The 19333-nt window shown below is 46.1% G+C and overlaps 1 protein-coding gene across 27 annotated transcripts in view; it reads left to right on the top strand.

The window, feature by feature from the left end:
- The window catches only part of ABI3BP (ABI family member 3 binding protein), an 860645-nt gene that overhangs the window by 577544 nt on the left and 263768 nt on the right, over nucleotides 1–19333 (top strand). For all 27 annotated transcript variants that reach the window (XM_063953560.1, XM_063953556.1, XM_063953543.1 and 24 more), the window contains one exon: nucleotides 4391–4468. In XM_063953560.1, coding sequence (XP_063809630.1) covers nucleotides 4391–4468 — 78 coding nt within the window. The remainder of the gene's footprint in view (nucleotides 1–4390; nucleotides 4469–19333) is intronic.

Genomic DNA, 19333 nt, shown 5'->3' with positions numbered 1-19333 from the left:
TTTATTTTACTACTGCAATCCCAATATGAAAGTTTTTCAAGATAATACAATTTCCCAAACACATACAGTAGGAGACAGCTAAACTTTTTCTTTCAATTTTACTATGTAACAACATAGCTACAGCACACTTTCCGGAATATCTGGTGTACTCCTGAGATTGTAGGCTGCTCTCCCACTTCAAATAATTGTGTCATCTGGCCTACCCACTCTTTACAGACCAACAATTTACGGCATGCTGTCACTTTGAGAGTGCTTCTTCTGAACCTACAATAAAGCGCGCTTTATATATTTAAAGGGACCGCGAACATTTCTTTGCTTAATTGGGCCTTGCACAAGGGAGTTTATGTATGGCAGACATAGGACCTAATTCAGACCTGATCTCTTGCTAGCATTTTTTGCAGCGCTGCGATCAGGTCAGAACTGCACATGCGTATGCACTGCAGTGCGCAGGCACGTCGTATGGGTACAAAGCGGATCGTTGCTGAGCGATGGATTTAACGAAGAATCCATTCGCAGAGCCGATCGCGAGGAGATTAACAGGAAGATGGCGTTTGTGGGTGTCAATTGACCGTTTTCTGTGAGTGTTTGGAAAAACACAGGCATGTCCAAGCGTTTGCAGGGCGGGTGTCTGACGTCAATTCTGGGACCTGACAGGTTGAAGTGGTCGCAGCAGCTTAGTAAGTCCTGGGTAACTCAGAAACTGCACAAAACTTTTTTGTACTGCTCGGGGGCACATGCGTTCGCACACTTGCAAAGCAAAAATACACTCCCCAATAGGCGGCGACTATCTGATCGCAGCGCTGCAAAAAATAGTTATCGAGCGATCAGGTCTGAATTAGGCCCATAGTTTTAAGTTATTCTTCCATATATAGGCTATGACACAATTTCTACCATTTTATATTTTACCTCTTTGCGGTCTATCATATTTTATGCCAGTTGCAGACTTAATGATGTCACACCTACAATTTACCATACAGGCAATGCCCACAATATATTATAATGAAAATAATTGTCACACCTATTAAGACTGATGGGAGACTTCTGGGAAAGACAAATGGATTACAGGAATAGTAGCACCTCTTGAAAAGCAAGCACTTCAAGCAGATGTACACAATTTACCCAGATTTACAGCATCACAGAAACTGCACAAAATCATATTAACAGGAAAGTTTTATACGTCAGATTTATATTAGACAAATACAAAAAGATCTTTAGAAAGAACACTATTAATCTAGAACGTATGTTATCTCACTTTTAAATAATCCCATTTCTTTTTAAAGTGCCTTCTACATTGTGGTAATGAAGCTTTGCTGATAATTCAAAAGCATAAAAATAGAGTGTAAAATCACAACACCGTGGATGTACCACATAAATCTTGTATCACACGCAGATGCATATGGCAACACAATCTATCCACATTAGTGATGTTTGTATAAGTGGCGGATCCAGAACAATATGACAGTGGGAGTCACCATGATAAGGGAAGGCGAGAGGGGGTTCATTTATGCGAGCAACAGGCATTCATGCTCCTGGGAAAGTGGGTGTGGCCTCATAACAAAGGGTGTTGCTTAACAGGGAATGCCGGACCCTCAAGCAAAGCCTTCATTTTCATCAGACTGGGGACCCTGACAGGAAAACAAACACATTGGTCCCCACGGGAAAAAAAAGCAACATACATTGGCTTACACAGAAAGTAAAAACATATTGGTCCCCACAGTTAAAAAACAAACACATGGCAGATGTGGTAGGTGACAAGGGTGATAGTCTGCATGGAAGATGTGGTGGGTTACAGGGTTTGATAGCCTTTGGGGCAAATGTGGTGGGTGACAGGGTGTGAGTCTACAGGGCAGATGCAGTGAATGACCGGGCAAGCTTCTGCAGGAAAGGTGTGGTGGATGACAGGGAATCAGTCTCAGGTGCAGATGTGGTGGGTGACAGGGCGTGAGTCTGTGGGGACAGGTGTGGAGGGTAACTGGGTGAAAGAGTCTGTAGAGAGTGACAGGGTACTCTTGTACTTTTAAAAGCAGCACAGCATGGCATTTTTAGGTGAAATTCTGGCAGTGATGTCAGCGGCCAAACAGACCACTTCAACACTGCATGTAAGCAGAATCCATTTCCTTTTAAAAGCCAGGGGACGGAAGAGGATGGAACAGTCACATGGCATGCGACCATGTGTGCTAAAGCACAGCTGGTTTCAGTCTTGCATCCCATGCCAGTTAGTTGGTTAAATGATGTACCTTGTTCCTGGCCTTACAACTCTGCCACACCTGGTACAAAGTACAGCACACATATTTAGTATGACTTTTTACTTAAAAGAAGTGGCTTGATGAAATTCTGATTTTATTATGATTGCTTTCAAAATCGGTAGAATCATAGGAAAATATGTGGCTTTTTTTCTATTCAATGCCTATAAAATAAAATATATTTGCTATCCGGTCTATAGATCTACACTAAAAAGGTCTACAGACAATAGGTAGACCACTAATATTAGATATGCATTAGGTCGACATGGTGAGAAGGCCGTCATGTAAAAGGTATACAGTTCAGAAGGTCGCCATGACAATGGTTGACACAAGTTTTTTAAAAAAAAAATTCAACTTTTTCGTATTTTACTATCCACATGGACTATGATTGGGAATAGTAACCTAGCCCGAAGAATGGTGAGTGAAGCAAGACATGTAAGGGGACGTGGTACACTAATGGAGCTTCTTTGTGGCAGAAAAGTGACAAAACACCCAAAAAATAAAAAAATAAAATTGCTTCTACCTTTTTTGTGTCGACCATTTCCGCGTTGACCTTTTGACCCTGTTTACCTTTTCTACTGTCTACCTATTCTATGCAGACCTTTTGACCCTGTTGACATAATGCATGTCTACCATTAGTGGTAGACCTACTGACTGTAGACCTTTTTAGTGTAGATCTAGTAATCCACACCCAATGTATCTACACCATAATGTGGTAATAGGAATATGACCCAATCAAGAAAACAAATCACTAGCTAGCTTAGTATATGACATTTTTCAGTAAATTACTGTAAAGCCAACACCACCTCCACATTTATTCTGACCATAAATGTATGAAAAACCCATGATCAAAAAGGGGTTAAGATGTATGGGTGTCATTGAAAATCTATTGGTATGCAGTTGCCAGGGCTCTCATAAGAGTAAGAGTTAAATGTTTAGCTTTTAAGTAACTAGTTTCCTATAGTGTTTCTCATTTTGTGTGACAGGAAATTCATAAAATCACATTTACAAATGGCGACATATACTAGTATTTATTGTTGGTCCTCTAAAACCTTTTAATTGTATGAATTCCCGCTAACTTATTTTGCAAAACTAACCTTAAATGATTTGGAAACTTTTATATTGGGCAAGGTAGCCAAACTAATTTGTGCAGATTTACTCTACGGGGTGCTCCTACTTGTAAGACCATTAGGAAAGCACCTACCTCTAATTAGTTCATCTGTGTTATGGTTCCTGTGAATGGAGGGGGAAGGGGTATCAACACTTGCTAGTGATTCCTTGCTGATATTATGTGTAAGATTTTGGCATTCCAGTTTGCCAAATCTAAGTTGCATAATAATATCAGTTATTACTGTATTACTGATTGTGCGCAACCAAAACATGTTGAAACATTTTAACTTCTAATTCTTTCAGGATTTACTGTAATGGTATAAAATATACTGTGTTGGCATGATATCAGTTGTAATGTGAAGGCAAATATTAGTTTTGTAAGACATTGTGCTATTTATACTATGAAGTTAAATCATTTTGATTATTATTATCTTTTATTATTAAGGTGCCACATAGTTAAGCAAACATGTTTGTGTATTATATGGCAGAACAAACCACTGCTGCATTATAGTGAAAGTAATGTAATTAATTTCTAAGGGTTGTCCTGCTGTATCTCACACATAAATTTTCAGCCAAAACAAATCTTTTTGTAGACCTACATGTATTGCTTTTATATCCGATCACTTTTAGTCATCAAATTTGTATGACTGCACATGAGGGGTATTAGAATTCGGAGCATGTTTTGCACTGTTACCTCACAAGTTACATATCTGTTAAATCCTGCATTATATGAGCTGTGTTCTCACTTCTATAGCAAGTGGCTATAAGATCATATTTACTCACTCTCCACCTAGTACGTTCGGAGGAATCCATCTTTTTGGGAAGTTCCTTCGACTCCCAGATGAGTAGGATAGCCTCCCACTTCATAGTGAAATGGGCAGGATAGGGGGGTACAATGACGTGATTCTCCTTTGTTCTGTATCAATGTATTTATATTGTCTCTCTTTTTTATTCTCTTCAGACACCCCTGATTATAGTGTATACAGTCAAGCTTTTTAACTTAAGCAGCACACTAATTGTCAATTTTAACCCCTCAGCACAAAATGGGACAACTCAAGGATTGATCAGAGCAAGACCAACTGGGGAGTTTAACTGGGTGCCAGGCACAATACCAGGTAATGTCTGGTATGATTTATACTATAATATGTCCATGTAGTATTGTGTAAATAAATAATGTTCACTAACCATGATAAATGTATTTTGGATTGATACACTGCAGTCCTTAACTAACTAATTAGTATTTCTTTGTTATGTAACCTTATACAGTAATCCTAATATTGTAGAACAGTGGTTCCCAGACTCGGTCCTCTAGGACCCCCAACAGTCTGTTTTCCAGGTCACCTAGCAGGTGCACAAGTGTCACTGACACATATTAATAATTATTTCACTTGTGATTCTTTGAGGAGACCTAAAAATTGTACTGTTGGGGGACATTGAGGACCGAGTTTGGGAATCACTGTCCAAGAAGGCTCTAATATTGGATAAAGATCCAAAAACACTTATTATTATCCTTAATCTGTGCAATCAAGTTCGGCTTGCAATCTGATTGGGCCCACAGGCAGACAAATGCATGCACAATGTGTTTTATACCAAAGACAATTATCCTACCAGTGCATCTGGATGGTCCATCTAGCACTCATTAAAGTGCACACTTCCTCCCCTGTTCTCGGCAGACACCTAGACATGCATGCAAACAAACAATGGTAGTTGCTCAATCATTCCTGGAGATAATTATATATCAGGTGCTAGAAAAGGGGAGGGGTCATAAACAAATAGCAGAGAGGGGGGGAGCTTATTCCCCCCCTGGTATCCCCCCAGCACACTAAAATTACTATCTGTAACCATACCTGAACCTAACTGCTAATAGAATTTCAGAGAATTGGTCGCATGCACTTGCAAAGATATGTTTAGCTGTTGAGCCGCGCCAAGGCTTCTCCGATATCAGCAGTCCTAACACTACATAATGGCAGTGCCGACATAGGGCCATGTGATTTGTCTACAGTAAGGCCTCATGATAAAGGCTCATACTAAAACGCATCCAGACAGAGGGCAAGCTTACCTGGGAGCCACCCTCAGGATCTCCCATTAGCACTACAAGGAACAGCATGCCTTCCAAATGCTGCTCCCATTCAATGCCTTCTCAGACATGCAAACAAACAATGCTAACAGCTCAATCATTCCTGGAGATAATTATATATCAGGTGCTAAAATAGGGGAGGGGTCACAAACAAACAGCAGACACTAAAAATTATCTGTAACCATACCTGAACCTATCTGGTAATAGAATTTCAGGGAATTGGTCGCATGCGTTTGCAAAGACATGTTTAGTTGATGAGCTGCGTCAAGGCTTCTCCGATATCCGCAGTCCTAACACTACATATTGGCAGTGCCCACATAGGGCCATGTGATTTGTCTACAGTAAGGCCTCATGATGAAGGGGGTCTTTCCGAGTTGATTGCACGCTGCAAGTTTTTGAAACCCTTGTGATCAGATAGTCGCCACCTATGGGGGAGTTTATTTTAGTTGTGCAAGTGTGCGAACGCTTATGCAGGGGAGCTGTACAAAAACATTTTGTGCAGTTTCTGAGTAGTTCTGAACTTACTCAGCCACTGCAATCACTTCAGCATGTCAGGTCCCGGAATTGACGTCAGACACCCGCCCTGCAAACACCTGGACACGCCTGCGTTTTCCTCTCCACTCCCAGAAAACGGTCAGTTGCCACCCCGTAATGCCTTCCTGCTGTCAGTCACATTGTGATCGCCGCTGCGATCGAAATCTTCATTAGAACAATCGCTGCCTGGCGTTCCCCGTTGCCCGCCAGCGACGTGCCTCCAAAGGCTCATACTAAAACGCATCCAGGCAGACACCTAGACATGCATATTGGTATTTGGAGGTATGAAAAAGCCTAAAAAGGTCGCTGAGGTCTACATACTCAGGACCACCCCTTTCATGTATTGTTTTTTTCTGCAGCGGGGTACACTGGGATTCTACAGGGAATAACATCAGGGGTGTAGAGTTGAATCTTGATCCGAGGCACCAACAGGCTAAAGCTTTGACTGTTCCCAAGATGCACTGCACCGCCTCCTTTATATCCCCGCCTCCAGCGGCACTGGAGCACAGTTTGTAAGTTGGTGCCTGCAATGCAGGCAGCTAACAGGGAGGGGTGCGTTAGGCAGCCCCGAAAAGAGCTTTTCTGAGAAGAAAGAAGACTTCAAAGGCCGCAGCACAGGCACTAGATGCTATATGTCATACTGACATATCCTGCTGCTGCTCCATCACCTCCCCCAGCGGCGCTGTATACTCCTGCGCCCTGGTTGCCGGGTACTTACAGCGGAGATGCTCCAGTCTCATCGGGCACACATCACCGCTGCTGCTCTCCTGGATTGCATAGCCGCACTTACAGGGTGGAGGTAAGAGGGTCTCCCAGGTGGGACCCGCTGAAATCGTGATCCGGACAGGTTGAATTTACTAAAATCCGTTTATAACAGGCTCCATAGTACCCGGTATTGAAGCCCAGCAGAGGGGATAAGGCGCTGACCTGTAGCCCCTCCCCCAGTCCCAGGCGCCATCTACAGCAGATGTTCCCACCCTGGAGCTGCATCTCTCTCTCTCCCTCACTCCCTGTCAGCGTTTGGGCGCCATTACACAGAACTGCACTGATTCTGGGACTGCTGGTCACTATTTCCTCTGTAAAGCTGCCTGCCTCATCAGCTCTGTGCATGTACAGGACACTTAAGTATTCTACATGTCGTTTAGACAGTGTTAGTTAAGAACAAGTGCATAACTACAGGAATATTTAGTACAAGTATTCTGTAATATACATCCAGTGTTTACTGTGCATTGTTATATCTGTATACATACATAGTTTTATGTAGTATTACTAGTCCAGTGCAGTCTTATTGTTGTGTGTAATAATTTCTGCATTGTACATGTGACTGGTGTGCCTATAGCTGCCGCGTGGTTTCCATTCTACGTATCACGTCTTGCTATCACTATATTCTGGGGGTAAGTGCGTCAAGGTCATGTATACAATATGTATATATATATATATATATTTCTCTAACGTCCTACGTGGATGCTGGGGACTCCGTAAGGACCATGGGGAATAGCGGCTCCGCAGGAGACTGGGCACAAAAGTAAAAGCTTTAGGACTACCTGGTGTGCACTGGCTCCTCCCCCTATGACCCTCCTCCAAGCCTCTGTTAGATTTTTGTGCCCGAACGAGAAGGGTGCACACTAGGTGGCTCTCCTGAGCTGCTTAGTGAAAAGTTTAGTTTTAGGTTTTTTATTTTCAGTGAGACCTGCTGGCAACAGGCTCACTGCACCGAGGGACTAAGGGGAGAAGAAGCAAACTCACCTGCGTGCAGAGTGGATTGGGCTTCTTAGGCTACTGGACATTAGCTCCAGAGGGACGATCACAGGCCCAGCCATGGATGGGTCCCAGAGCCGCGCCGCCGGCCCCCTTACAGAGCCAGAAGACTGAAGAGGTCCGGAAAATCGGCGGCAGAAGACGTCCTGTCTTCAATAAGGTAGCGCACAGCACCGCAGCTGTGCGCCATTGCTTTCAGCACACTTCACACTCCGGTCACTGAGGGTGCAGGGCGCTGGGGGGGGGGCGCCCTGAGACGCAATATAAACACCTTAGATGGCTAAAAATACATCACATATAGCTCCTGGGCTATATGGATGCATTTAACCCCTGACAGAATTCACAGAAAAACGGGAGATAGGCTCCGCCCCCTTCTCGGCGGCCTTATCTCCTCAGCACACTGGCGCCATTTTCCCTCACAGCTCCGTTGGAGGGAAGCTCCCTGGCTCTCCCCTGCAGTCACTACACTACAGAAAGGGTTAAAAAAGAGAGGGGGGCACTAATTAGGCGCAGTATTAAAGATACAGCAGCTAAAGGGGAAAAACACTTATATAAGGTTATCCCTGTATATATATATAGCGCTCTGGTGTGTGCTGGCAAACTCTCCCTCTGTCTCCCCAAAGGGCTAGTGGGGTCCTGTCCTCTATCAGAGCATTCCCTGTGTGTGTGCTGTGTGTCGGTACGTTTGTGTCGACATGTATGAGGAGAAAAATGATGTGGAGACGGAGCAGATTGCCTGTAATAGTGATGTCACCCCCTAGGGGGTCGACACCTGAGTGGATGAACTGTTGGAAGGAATTACGTGACAGTGTCAGCTCTGTATAAAAGACAGTGGTTGACATGAGACAGCCGGCTACTCAGCTTGTGCCTGTCCAGACGTCTCATAGGCCGTCAGGGGCTCTAAAGCGCCCGTTACCTCAGATGGCAGATATAGACGCCGACACGGATACTGACTCCAGTGTCGACGGTGAAGAGACAAATGTGACTTCCAGTAGGGCCACACGTTACATGATTGAGGCAATGAAAAATGTTTTACACATTTCTGATAATACGAGTACCACCAAAAAGGGGTATTATTTTCGGTGAGGAAAAACTACCTGTAGTTTTCCTGAATCTGAGAAATTAAATGAGGTGTGTGATGATGCGTGGGTTTCCCCCGATAACAACTGATAATTTCTAAAATGTTATTGGCATTATATCCTTTCCCGCCAGAGGTTAGGGTGTGTTGGGAAACATCCCCTAGGGTGGATAAAGCGCTCACACACTTGTAAGAACAAGGGCTCTACCCTCTCCTGAGATGGCCGCCCTTAAGGATCCTGCTGATAGAAAGCAGGAGGGTATCCTAAAATGTATTTACACACATACTGGTGTTATACTGCGACCAGCAATCGCCTCAGCCTGGATGTGCAGTGCTGGGTTGGTGTGGTCGGATTCCCTGACTGAAAATATTGATACCCTAGATAGGGACAGTATATTATTGCCTATAGAACATTTAAAAGATGCATTTCTATATATGCGTGATGCACAGCGGAATGTTTGCCGTCTGGCATCAAGTCTAAGTGCGTTGTCCATTTCTGCCAGTAGAGGGTTATGGACACGACAGTGGTCAGGTGATGCGGATTCCAAACGGCATTTGGAAGTATTGCCTTATTAAAGGGAGGAGTTATTTGGGGTCGGTCTTTCAGACCTGGTGGCCACGGCAACAGCTGGGAAATCCACGTTTGTACCCCAGGTCGCCTCTCAACATAAGAAGACGCCGTATTATCAGGCGCAGTCTTTTCGTGGGCAAGCGGGCAAAAGGTTCCTCATTTCTGCCCCGTGACAGAGGGAGAGGAAAAAGGCTGCAGAAATCAGCCAGTTCCCAGGAACAGAAGCCCTCTCCCGCCTCTGCCAAGCCCTCAGTATGACGCTGGGGCTTTACAAGCAGAATCAGGCACGGTGGGGGCCCGTCTCAATGAATTTCAGCGCGCAGTGGGCTCACTCGCAAGTAGACCCCTGGATCCTTCAAGGGATATCTCAGGGGTACAAATTGGAATTCGAGACGTCTCCCCCTCGCCGTTTCCTAAAGTCGGCTTTACCGATGTCTCCCTCTGACAGGGAGGCAGTTTTGGAAGCCATTCACAAGCTGTATTCCCAGCAGGTGATAATCAAGGTACCCCTCCTGCAACAGGGAACGGGGTATTATTCCACACTGTGGTGGTACTGAAGCCGGACGGCTCGGTGAGACCGATTCTAAATCTAAAATCTTGAACACTTACATACGGAGGTTCAAATTCAAGATTCAGTCACTCAGAGCAGTGATTGCGAACCTGGAAGAAGGGGACTACATGATGTCTCGGGACATCAAGGATGCTTACCTTCATGTCCCAATTTACCTTTCTCACCAAGGGTACCTCAGGTTTGTGGTACAGAACTGTCACTATCAGTTCAGACGCTGCCGTATGGATGGTCCACGGCACCCCGGTTCTTTACCAAGATACTCCTTCGAAGGAAGGGAATTTGAGTTATCCCTTACTTGGACGATTCCCTGATAAGGGTAAGATCCAGGGAACAGTTGGAGGTCGGTGTAGCACTATCTCAGGTAGTGTTGCGGCAGCACGATTGGATTCTCAATATTCCAAAATCGCAGCTGATTCCGACGACTCGTCTTCTGTTCCTAGGGGATGATCCTGGACACAGTCCAGAAAAAGGTGTTTCTCCCGGAGGAGAAAGTCAGGGAGTTATCCGAGCTAGTCGGGAACCTCCTATAACCGAGCCAAGTCTCAGTACATCAATGAAAGGGTTCTGGGGAAAATGGTGGCTTCCTACGAAGCAATCCCATTCGGCAGATTCCACGCAAGAACTTTCCAGTGGGACCTGCTGGACAAATGGTCCGGGTCGCATCTTCAGATGCATCAGTGGATAACCCTGTCACCAAGGACAAGGGTGTCTCTCCTGTGGTGGTTGCAGTGTGCTCATCTTCTAGAGGGCCGCAGATTCGGCATTCAGGACTGGGTCCTGGTGACCACGGATGCCAGCCTGCGAGGCTGGGGGGGGCAGTCACACAGGGAAGGAATTTCCAGGGCTTATGGTCAAGCCTGGAGACATCACTTCACATAAATATCCTGAAGCTAAGGGCCATTTACAATGCTCTAAGCTTAGCAAGACCTCTGCTTCAAGGTCAGCCGGGGTTGATCCAGTCGGACAACATCACGGCAGTCACCCACGTAAACAGACAGGGTGGCACAAGAAGCAGGAGGGCAAAGGCAGAAGCTGCAAGGATTCTTCGCTGGGCGGAAAATCATGTGATAGCACTGTCAGCAGTATTCATTCCGGGAGTGGACAACTGGGAAGCAGACTTCCTCAGCAGATACGACCTCCACCCGGGAGAGTGGGGACTTCACCCAGAAGTCTTCCACATGATTATAAACCATTGGGAAAAACTCGACAGGTATTGCGCCAGGTCAAGGGACCCTCAGGCAATAGCTGTAGACGATCTGGTAACACCATGGGTGTACCAGTCAGTGTATGTGTTCCCTTCTCTGCCATCTCATACCCAAGGTACTGAGAATTATAAGATGGAGAGGAGTAAGCACTGTATTAGTGGCTCCGGATTGGCCAAGAAGGACTTGGTAACCGGAACTTCAAGAGATGCTCACGGAGGATCCGTGGCCTCTACCCCTAAGAAGGGACCTGCTCCAGCAAGGACCCTGTCTGTTCCAAGACTTACCGCGACTGCGTTTGACGGCATGGCGGTTGAGCGCCGGATCCTGAAGGAAAAAGGCATTCCGGATGAAGTCATCCCTATCCTGATCAAAGCCAGGAAGGATGTAACTGAAAAACATTATCACCGCATTTGGCGAAAATATGTTGCGTGGTGCGAGGCCAGTAAGGCCCGATGGAGAAAATTCAAATGGGTCGATTACTACATTTCCTGCAAACAGGAGTGTCTATGGGCCTGAAATTGGGGTCCATTAAGGTTAAAATTTCGGCCCTGTCAATTTTCTTCCAAAAAGAACTAGCTTCAGTCCCTGAAGTTCAGACGTTTGTAAAAGGGGTACTGCATATACAGCCTCCTTTTGTGCCTCCAGTGGCACCTTGGGATCTCAATGTAGTTTTTTGGGTTCCAAAAGTCACATTGGTTTGAACCACTTAAATCTGTGGAGTTAAAATATCTCACATGGAAAGTGGTCATGCTGTTGGCCCTGGCCTGTGCCAGGCGCGCGTCAGAATTGGCGGCTTTATCCTGTAAAAGCCCTTATCTGATTTTCCATTCGGACAGGGCGGAATTGAGGACTCGTCCTCAGTTTCTCCCTAAGGTGGTTTCAGCGTTTCACCTGAACCAACCTATGGTGGTGCCTGCGGCTACTAGGGACTTGGAGGACTCCAAGTTGCTAGACGTTGTCAGGGCCCTGAAAATATATGTTTCCAGGACGGCTGGAGTCAGAAAATCTGACTCGCTGTTATCCTGTATGCACCCAACAAGCTGGGTGCTCCTGCTTCTAAGCAGACTATTGCTCGCTGGATTTATAGTACAATTCAGCTTGCACATTCTGTGGCAGGCCTGCCACAGCCAAAATCTGTAAATGCCCATTCCACAAGGAAGGTGGGCTCATCTTGGGCGGCTGCCCGAGGGGTCTCGGCTTTACAACTTTGCCGAGCAGCTACTTGGTCAGGGGCAAACACGTTTGCTAAATTCTACAAATTTGATACCCTGGCTGAGGAGGACCTGGAGTTCTCTCATTCGGTGCTGCAGAGTCATCCGCACTCTCCCGCCCGTTTGGGAGCTTTGGTATAATCCCCATGGTCCTTACGGAGTCCCCAGCATCCACTTAGGACGTTAGAGAAAATAAGAATTTACTTACCGATAATTCTATTTCTCATAGTCCGTAGTGGATGCTGGGCGCCCATCCCAAGTGCGGATTGTCTGCAATACTTGTACATAGTTATTGTTACAAAAATCGGGTTATTATTGTTGTGAGCCATCTTTTCAGAGGCTCCTCTGTTATCATGCTGTTAACTGGGTTCAGATCACAGGTTGTACGGTGTGATTGGTGTGGCTGGTATGAGTCTTACCCGGGATTCAATATCCTTCCTTATTGTGTACGCTCGTCCGGGCACAGTATCCTAACTGAGGCTTGGAGGAGGGTCATAGGGGGAGGAGCCAGTGCACACCAGGTAGTCCTAAAGCTTTTACTTTTGTGCCCAGTCTCCTGCGGAGCCGCTATTCCCCATGGTCCTTACGGAGTCCCCAGCATCCACTACGGACTATGAGAAATAGAATTATCGGTAAGTAAATTCTTATTATATATATATATATATATATATATATATATAGTGTTTCACAGGATCTGTATTGGCAGTCACACTCCACAGGGGTTTTTTGTCAGATACTCTGTCTGGCTATATTGTACTGTTACGCCCTAAGGCTATGTTTCCATATAATCTCTGCAACACAGGGCGGGAGATCCGTGGCTGATCCTGCATCATGCAGTGCTGACGCCACTGATTTATCTGAGGAAAATACTCCAGCTGAGGGTCCAGGTAACGGGGGTTCTGTACCCCTCAGTCAGTCTGCAGCACCTGTGGCACACCAAGACCCACCTTGGGCTGCTTTTTCTAATTTACTGACTACGCTAGTAACGAGACTTACGTCCCCTGTGGGACCTCCTGTGCCACATATTGTCCTTGTAGTTAATCCGCCATGGGCGGATACTCTGTCTACTCAGTTACAGCAATTAAATCAGTCTTTGGTTAAACAAAAGCCTGACCCTCGCCCTCCTAGGACCAGGTGTCATCTAAGCGGGCTATTTCTTCCTCACAATCCACTCATGTTTCGGATACTTCATCCGATGAAGATGGGGTATATACTGACCCATCAGACACTGATGAAGATGCTTCTGATGAGTAATGTACAACGCAGGTTGATGTTCCTGACCTATTGGAGGCTATCAAACTGATTCTTCAGATTGAGGATGAAACTGATCCTCCAGATACGTCTAAGAAACCTGATAAGTTTAAACGTCAGGTTACTAAATTAATTTTGCCACATTCTGACCATTTGGTTGACATTAGAGATGAGCGCCGGAAATTTTTCGGGTTTTGTGTTTTGGTTTTGGGTTCGGTTCCGCGGCCGTGTTTTGGGTTCGACCGCGTTTTGGCAAAACCTCACCGAATTTTTTTTGTCGGATTCGGGTGTGTTTTGGATTCGGGTGTTTTTTTCAAAAAACCCTAAAAAACAGCTTAAATCATAGAATTTGGGGGTCATTTTGATCCCATATTATTATTAACCTCAAAAACCATAATTTACACTCATTTTCAGTCTATTCTGAATACCTCACACCTCACAATATTATTTTTAGTCCTAAAATTTGCACCGAGGTCGCTGTGTGAGTAAGATAAGCGACCCTAGTGGCCGACACAAACACCGGGCCCATCTAGGAGTGGCACTGCAGTGTCACGCAGGATGTCCCTTCCAAAAAACCCTCCCCAAACAGCACATGACGCAAAGAAAAAAAGAGGCGCAATGAGGTAGCTGTGTGAGTAAGATAAGCGACCCTAGTGGCCGACACAAACACCGGGCCCATCTAGGAGTGGCACTGCAGTGTCACGCAGGATGTCCCTTCCAAAAAACCCTCCCCAAACAGCACATGACGCAAAGAAAAAAAGAGGCGCAATGAGGTAGCTGACTGTGTGAGTAAGATAAGCGACCCTAGTGGCCGACACAAACACCGGGCCCATCTAGGAGTGGCACTGCAGTGTCACGCAGGATGGCCCTTCCAAAAAACCCTCCCCAAACAGCACATGACGCAAAGAAAAAAAGAGGCGCAATGAGGTAGCTGACTGTGTGAGTAAGATAAGCGACCCTAGTGGCCGACACAAACACCGGGCCCATCTAGGAGTGGCACTGCAGTGTCACGCAGGATGGCCCTTCCAAAAAACCCTCCCCAAACAGCACATGACGCAAAGAAAAAGAAAAGAAAAAAGAGGTGCAAGATGGAATTGTTCTTGGGCCCTCCCACCCACCCTTATGTTGTATAAACAGGACATGCACACTTTAACCAACCCATCATTTCAGTGACAGGGTCTGCCACACGACTGTGACTGATATGACGGGTTGGTTTGGACCCCCCCCAAAAAAGAAGCAATTAATCTCTCCTTGCACAAACTGGCTCTACAGAGGCAAGATGTCCACCTCATCATCATCCTCCGATATATCACCGTGTACATCCCCCTCCTCACAGATTATCAATTCGTCCCCACTGGAATCCACCATCTCAGCTCCCTGTGTACTTTGTGGAGGCAATTGCTGCTGGTCAATGTCTCCGCGGAGGAATTGATTATAATTCATTTTAATGAACATCATCTTCTCCACATTTTCTGGATGTAACCTCGTACGCCGATTGCTGACAAGGTGAGCGGCGGCACTAAACACTCTTTCGGAGTACACACTTGTGGGAGGGCAACTTAGGTAGAATAAAGCCAGTTTGTGCAAGGGCCTCCAAATTGCCTCTTTTTCCTGCCAGTATAAGTACGGACTGTGTGACGTGCCTACTTGGATGCGGTCACTCATATAATCCTCCACCATTCTTTCAATGTTGAGAGAATCATATGCAGTGACAGTAGACGACATGTCCGTAATCGTTGTCAGGTCCTTCAGTCCGGACCAGATGTCAGCATCAGCAGTCGCTCCAGACTGCCCTGCATCACCGCCAGCGGGTGGGCTCGGAATTCTGAGCCTTTTCCTCGCACCCCCAGTTGCGGGAGAATGTGAAGGAGGAGATGTTGACAGGTCGCGTTCCGCTTGACTTGACAATTTTGTCACCAGCAGGTCTTTGCACCCCAGTAGACTTGTGTCTGCCGGAAAGAGAGATCCAAGGTAGGTTTTAAATCTAGGATCGAGCACGGTGGCCAAAATGTAGTGCTCTGATTTCAACAGATTGACCACCCGTGAATCCTTGTTAAGCGAATTAAGGGCTCCATCCACAAGTCCCACATGCCTAGCGGAATCGCTCCCTTTTAGCTCCTTCTTCAATGCCTCCAGCTTCTTCTGCAAAAGCCTGATGAGGGGAATGACCTGACTCAGGCTGGCAGTGTCTGAACTGACTTCACGTGTGGCAAGTTCAAAGGGCATCAGAACCTTGCACAACGTTGAAATCATTCTCCACTGCACTTGAGACAGGTGCATTCCACCTCCTATATCGTGCTCAATTGTATAGGCTTGAATGGCCTTTTGCTGCTCCTCCAACCTCTGAAGCATATAGAGGGTTGAATTCCACCTCGTTACCACTTCTTGCTTCAGATGATGGCAGGGCAGGTTCAGTAGTTTTTGGTGGTGCTCCAGTCTTCTGTACGTGGTGCCTGTACGCCGAAAGTGTCCCGCAATTCTTCTGGCCACCGACAGCATCTCTTGCACGCCCCTGTCGTTTTTTAAAAAATTCTGCACCACCAAATTCAAGGTATGTGCAAAACATGGGACGTGCTGGAATTTGCCCATATTTAATGCACACACAATATTGCTGGCGTTGTCCGATGCCACAAATCCACAGGAGAGTCCAATTGGGGTAAGCCATTCTGCGATGATCTTCCTCAGTTGCCGTAAGAGGTTTTTAGCTGTGTGCGTATTCTGGAAAGCGGTGATACAAAGCGTAGCCTGCCTAGGAAAGAGTTGGCGTTTGCGAGATGCTGCTACTGGTGCCGCCGCTGCTGTTCTTGCGGCGGGAGTCCATACATCTACCCAGTGGGCTGTCACAGTCATATAGTCCTGACCCTGCCCTGCTCCACTTGTCCACATGTCCGTGGTTAAGTGGACATTGGGTACAACTGCATTTTTTAGGACACTGGTGAGTCTTTTTCTGACGTCCGTGTACATTCTCGGTATCGCCTGCCTACAGAAGTGGAACCTAGATGGTATTTGGTAACGGGGGCACACTGCCTCAATAAATTGTCTAGTTCCCTGTGAACTAACGGCGGATACCGGACGCACGTCTAACACCAACATAGTTGTCAAGGCCTCAGTTATCCGCTTTGCAGCAGGATGACTGCTGTGATATTTCATCTTCCTCGCAAAGGACTGTTGGACAGTCAATTGCTTACTGGAAGTAGTACAAGTGGGCTTACGACTTCCCCTCTGGGATGACCATCGACTCCCAGCAGCAACAACAGCAGCGCCAGCAGCAGTAGGCGTTACACGCAAGGATGCATCGGAGGAATCCCAGGCAGGAGAGGACTCGTCAGAATTGCCAGTGACATGGCCTGCAGGACTATTGGCATTCCTGGGGAAGGAGGAAATTGACACTGAGGGAGTTGGTGGGGTGGTTTGCGTGAGCTTGGTTACAAGAGGAAGGGATTTACTGGTCAGTGGACTGCTTCCGCTGTCGCCCAAAGTTTTTGAACTTGTCACTGACTTATTATGAATGCGCTGCAGGTGACGTATAAGGGAGGATGTTCCGAGGTGGTTAACGTCCTTACCCCTACTTATTACAGCTTGACAAAGGGAACACACGGCTTGACAAATGTTGTCCGCATTTCTGGTGAAATACTTCCACACCGAAGAGCTGATTTTTTTGGTATTTTCACCAGGCATGCCAACGGCCATATTCCTCCCACGGACAACAGGTGTCTCCCCGGGTGCCTGACTTAAACAAACCACCTCACCATCAGAATCCTCCTGGTCAATTTCCTCCCCAGCGCCAGCAACACCCATATCCTCCTCATCCTGGTGTACTTCAACACTGACATCTTCAATCTGACTATCAGGAACTGGACTGCGGGTGCTCCTTCCAGCACTTGCAGGGGGCGTGCAAATGGTGGAAGGCGCATGCTCTTCACGTCCAGTGTTGGGAAGGTCAGGCATCGCAACCGACACAATTGGACTCTCCTTGTGGATTTGGGATTTCGAAGAACGCACAGTTCTTTGCAGTGCTTTTGCCAGCTTGAGTCTTTTCAGTTTTCTAGCGAGAGGCTGAGTGCTTCCATCCTCATGTGAAGCTGAACCACTAGCCATGAACATAGGCCAGGGCCTCAGCCGTTCCTTGCCACTCCGTGTGGAAAATGGCATATTGGCAAGTTTACGCTTCTCCTCCGACAATTTTATTTTAGGTTTTGGAGTCCTTTTTTTACTGATATTTGGTGTTTTGGATTTGACATGCTCTGTACTATGACATTGGGCATCGGCCTTGGCAGACGACGTTGCTGGCATTTCATCGTCTCGGCCATGACTAGTGGCAGCAGCTTCAGCACGAGGTGGAAGTGGATCTTGATCTTTCCCTAATTTTGGAACCTCAACATTTTTGTTCTCCATATTTTAATAGGCACAACTAAAAGGCACCTCAGGTAAACAATGGAGATGGATGGATACTAGTATACAATTATGGATGGACTGCCGAGTGCCGACACAGAGGTAGCTACAGCCGTTGACTATTGTACTGTACTGTGTCTGCTGCTAATATAGACTGGATGATAATGAGATGTAGTATGTATGTATAAAGAAGAAAGAAAAAAAAACCACGGGTAGGTGGTATACAATTATGGATGGACTGCCGAGTGCCGACACAGAGGTAGCTACAGCCGTGGACTACCGTACTGTGTCTGCTGCTAATATAGACTGGTTGATAATGAGATGTAGTATGTATAAAGAAGAAAGAAAAAAAAAACACGGGTAGGTGGTATACAATTATGGACGGACTGCCGAGTGCCGACACAGAGGTAGCTACAGCCGTGCACTACCGTACTGTGTCTGCTGCTAATATAGACTGGTTGATAATGAGATGTAGTATGTATAAAGAAGAAAGAAAAGAAAAATCCACGGGTAGGTGGTATACAATTATGGATGGACTGCCGAGTGCCGACACAGAGGTAGCTACAGCCGTGGACTACTGTACTGTGTCTGCTGCTAATATAGACTGGTTGATAAAGAGATGTAGTATGTATGTATAAAGAAGAAAGAAAAAAAAACCACGGGTAGGTGGTATACAATTATGGATGGACTGCCGAGTGCCGACACAGAGGTAGCTACAGCCGTGGACTACCGTACTGTACTGTGTCTGCTGCTAATATAGACTGGTTGATAAAGAGATGTAGTATGTATGTATAAAGAAGAAAGAAAAAAAAACCACGGGTAGGTGGTATACAATTATGGATGGACTGCCGAGTGCCGACACAGAGGTAGCTACAGCCGTGGACTACTGTACTGTGTCTGCTGCTAATATAGACTGGTTGATAAAGAGATGTAGTATGTATGTATAAAGAAGAAAGAAAAAAAAACCACGGGTAGGTGGTATACAATTATGGATGGACTGCCGAGTGCCGACACAGAGGTAGCTACAGCCGTGGACTACCGTACTGTACTGTGTCTGCTGCTAATATAGACTGGTTGATAAAGAGATGTAGTATGTATGTATAAAGAAGAAAGAAAAAAAAACCACGGGTAGGTGGTATACAATTATGGATGGACTGCCGAGTGCCGACACAGAGGTAGCTACAGCCGTGAACTACCGTACTGTGTCTGCTGCGACTGGATGATAAATAATGATATAAAAAATATATATATATCACTACTGCAGCCGGACAGGTATATATTATATAATGACGGACCTGCTGGACACTGTCTGTCAGCAGAATGAGTTTTTTA

This window comes from Pseudophryne corroboree, chromosome 2 (assembly GCF_028390025.1).
Source record: "Pseudophryne corroboree isolate aPseCor3 chromosome 2, aPseCor3.hap2, whole genome shotgun sequence".
NCBI lineage: Eukaryota > Metazoa > Chordata > Amphibia > Anura > Myobatrachidae > Pseudophryne > Pseudophryne corroboree.
The sequence above is the reverse complement of the archived record's forward strand: the minus strand, read 5'-3'. Positions and strand labels throughout refer to the sequence as shown.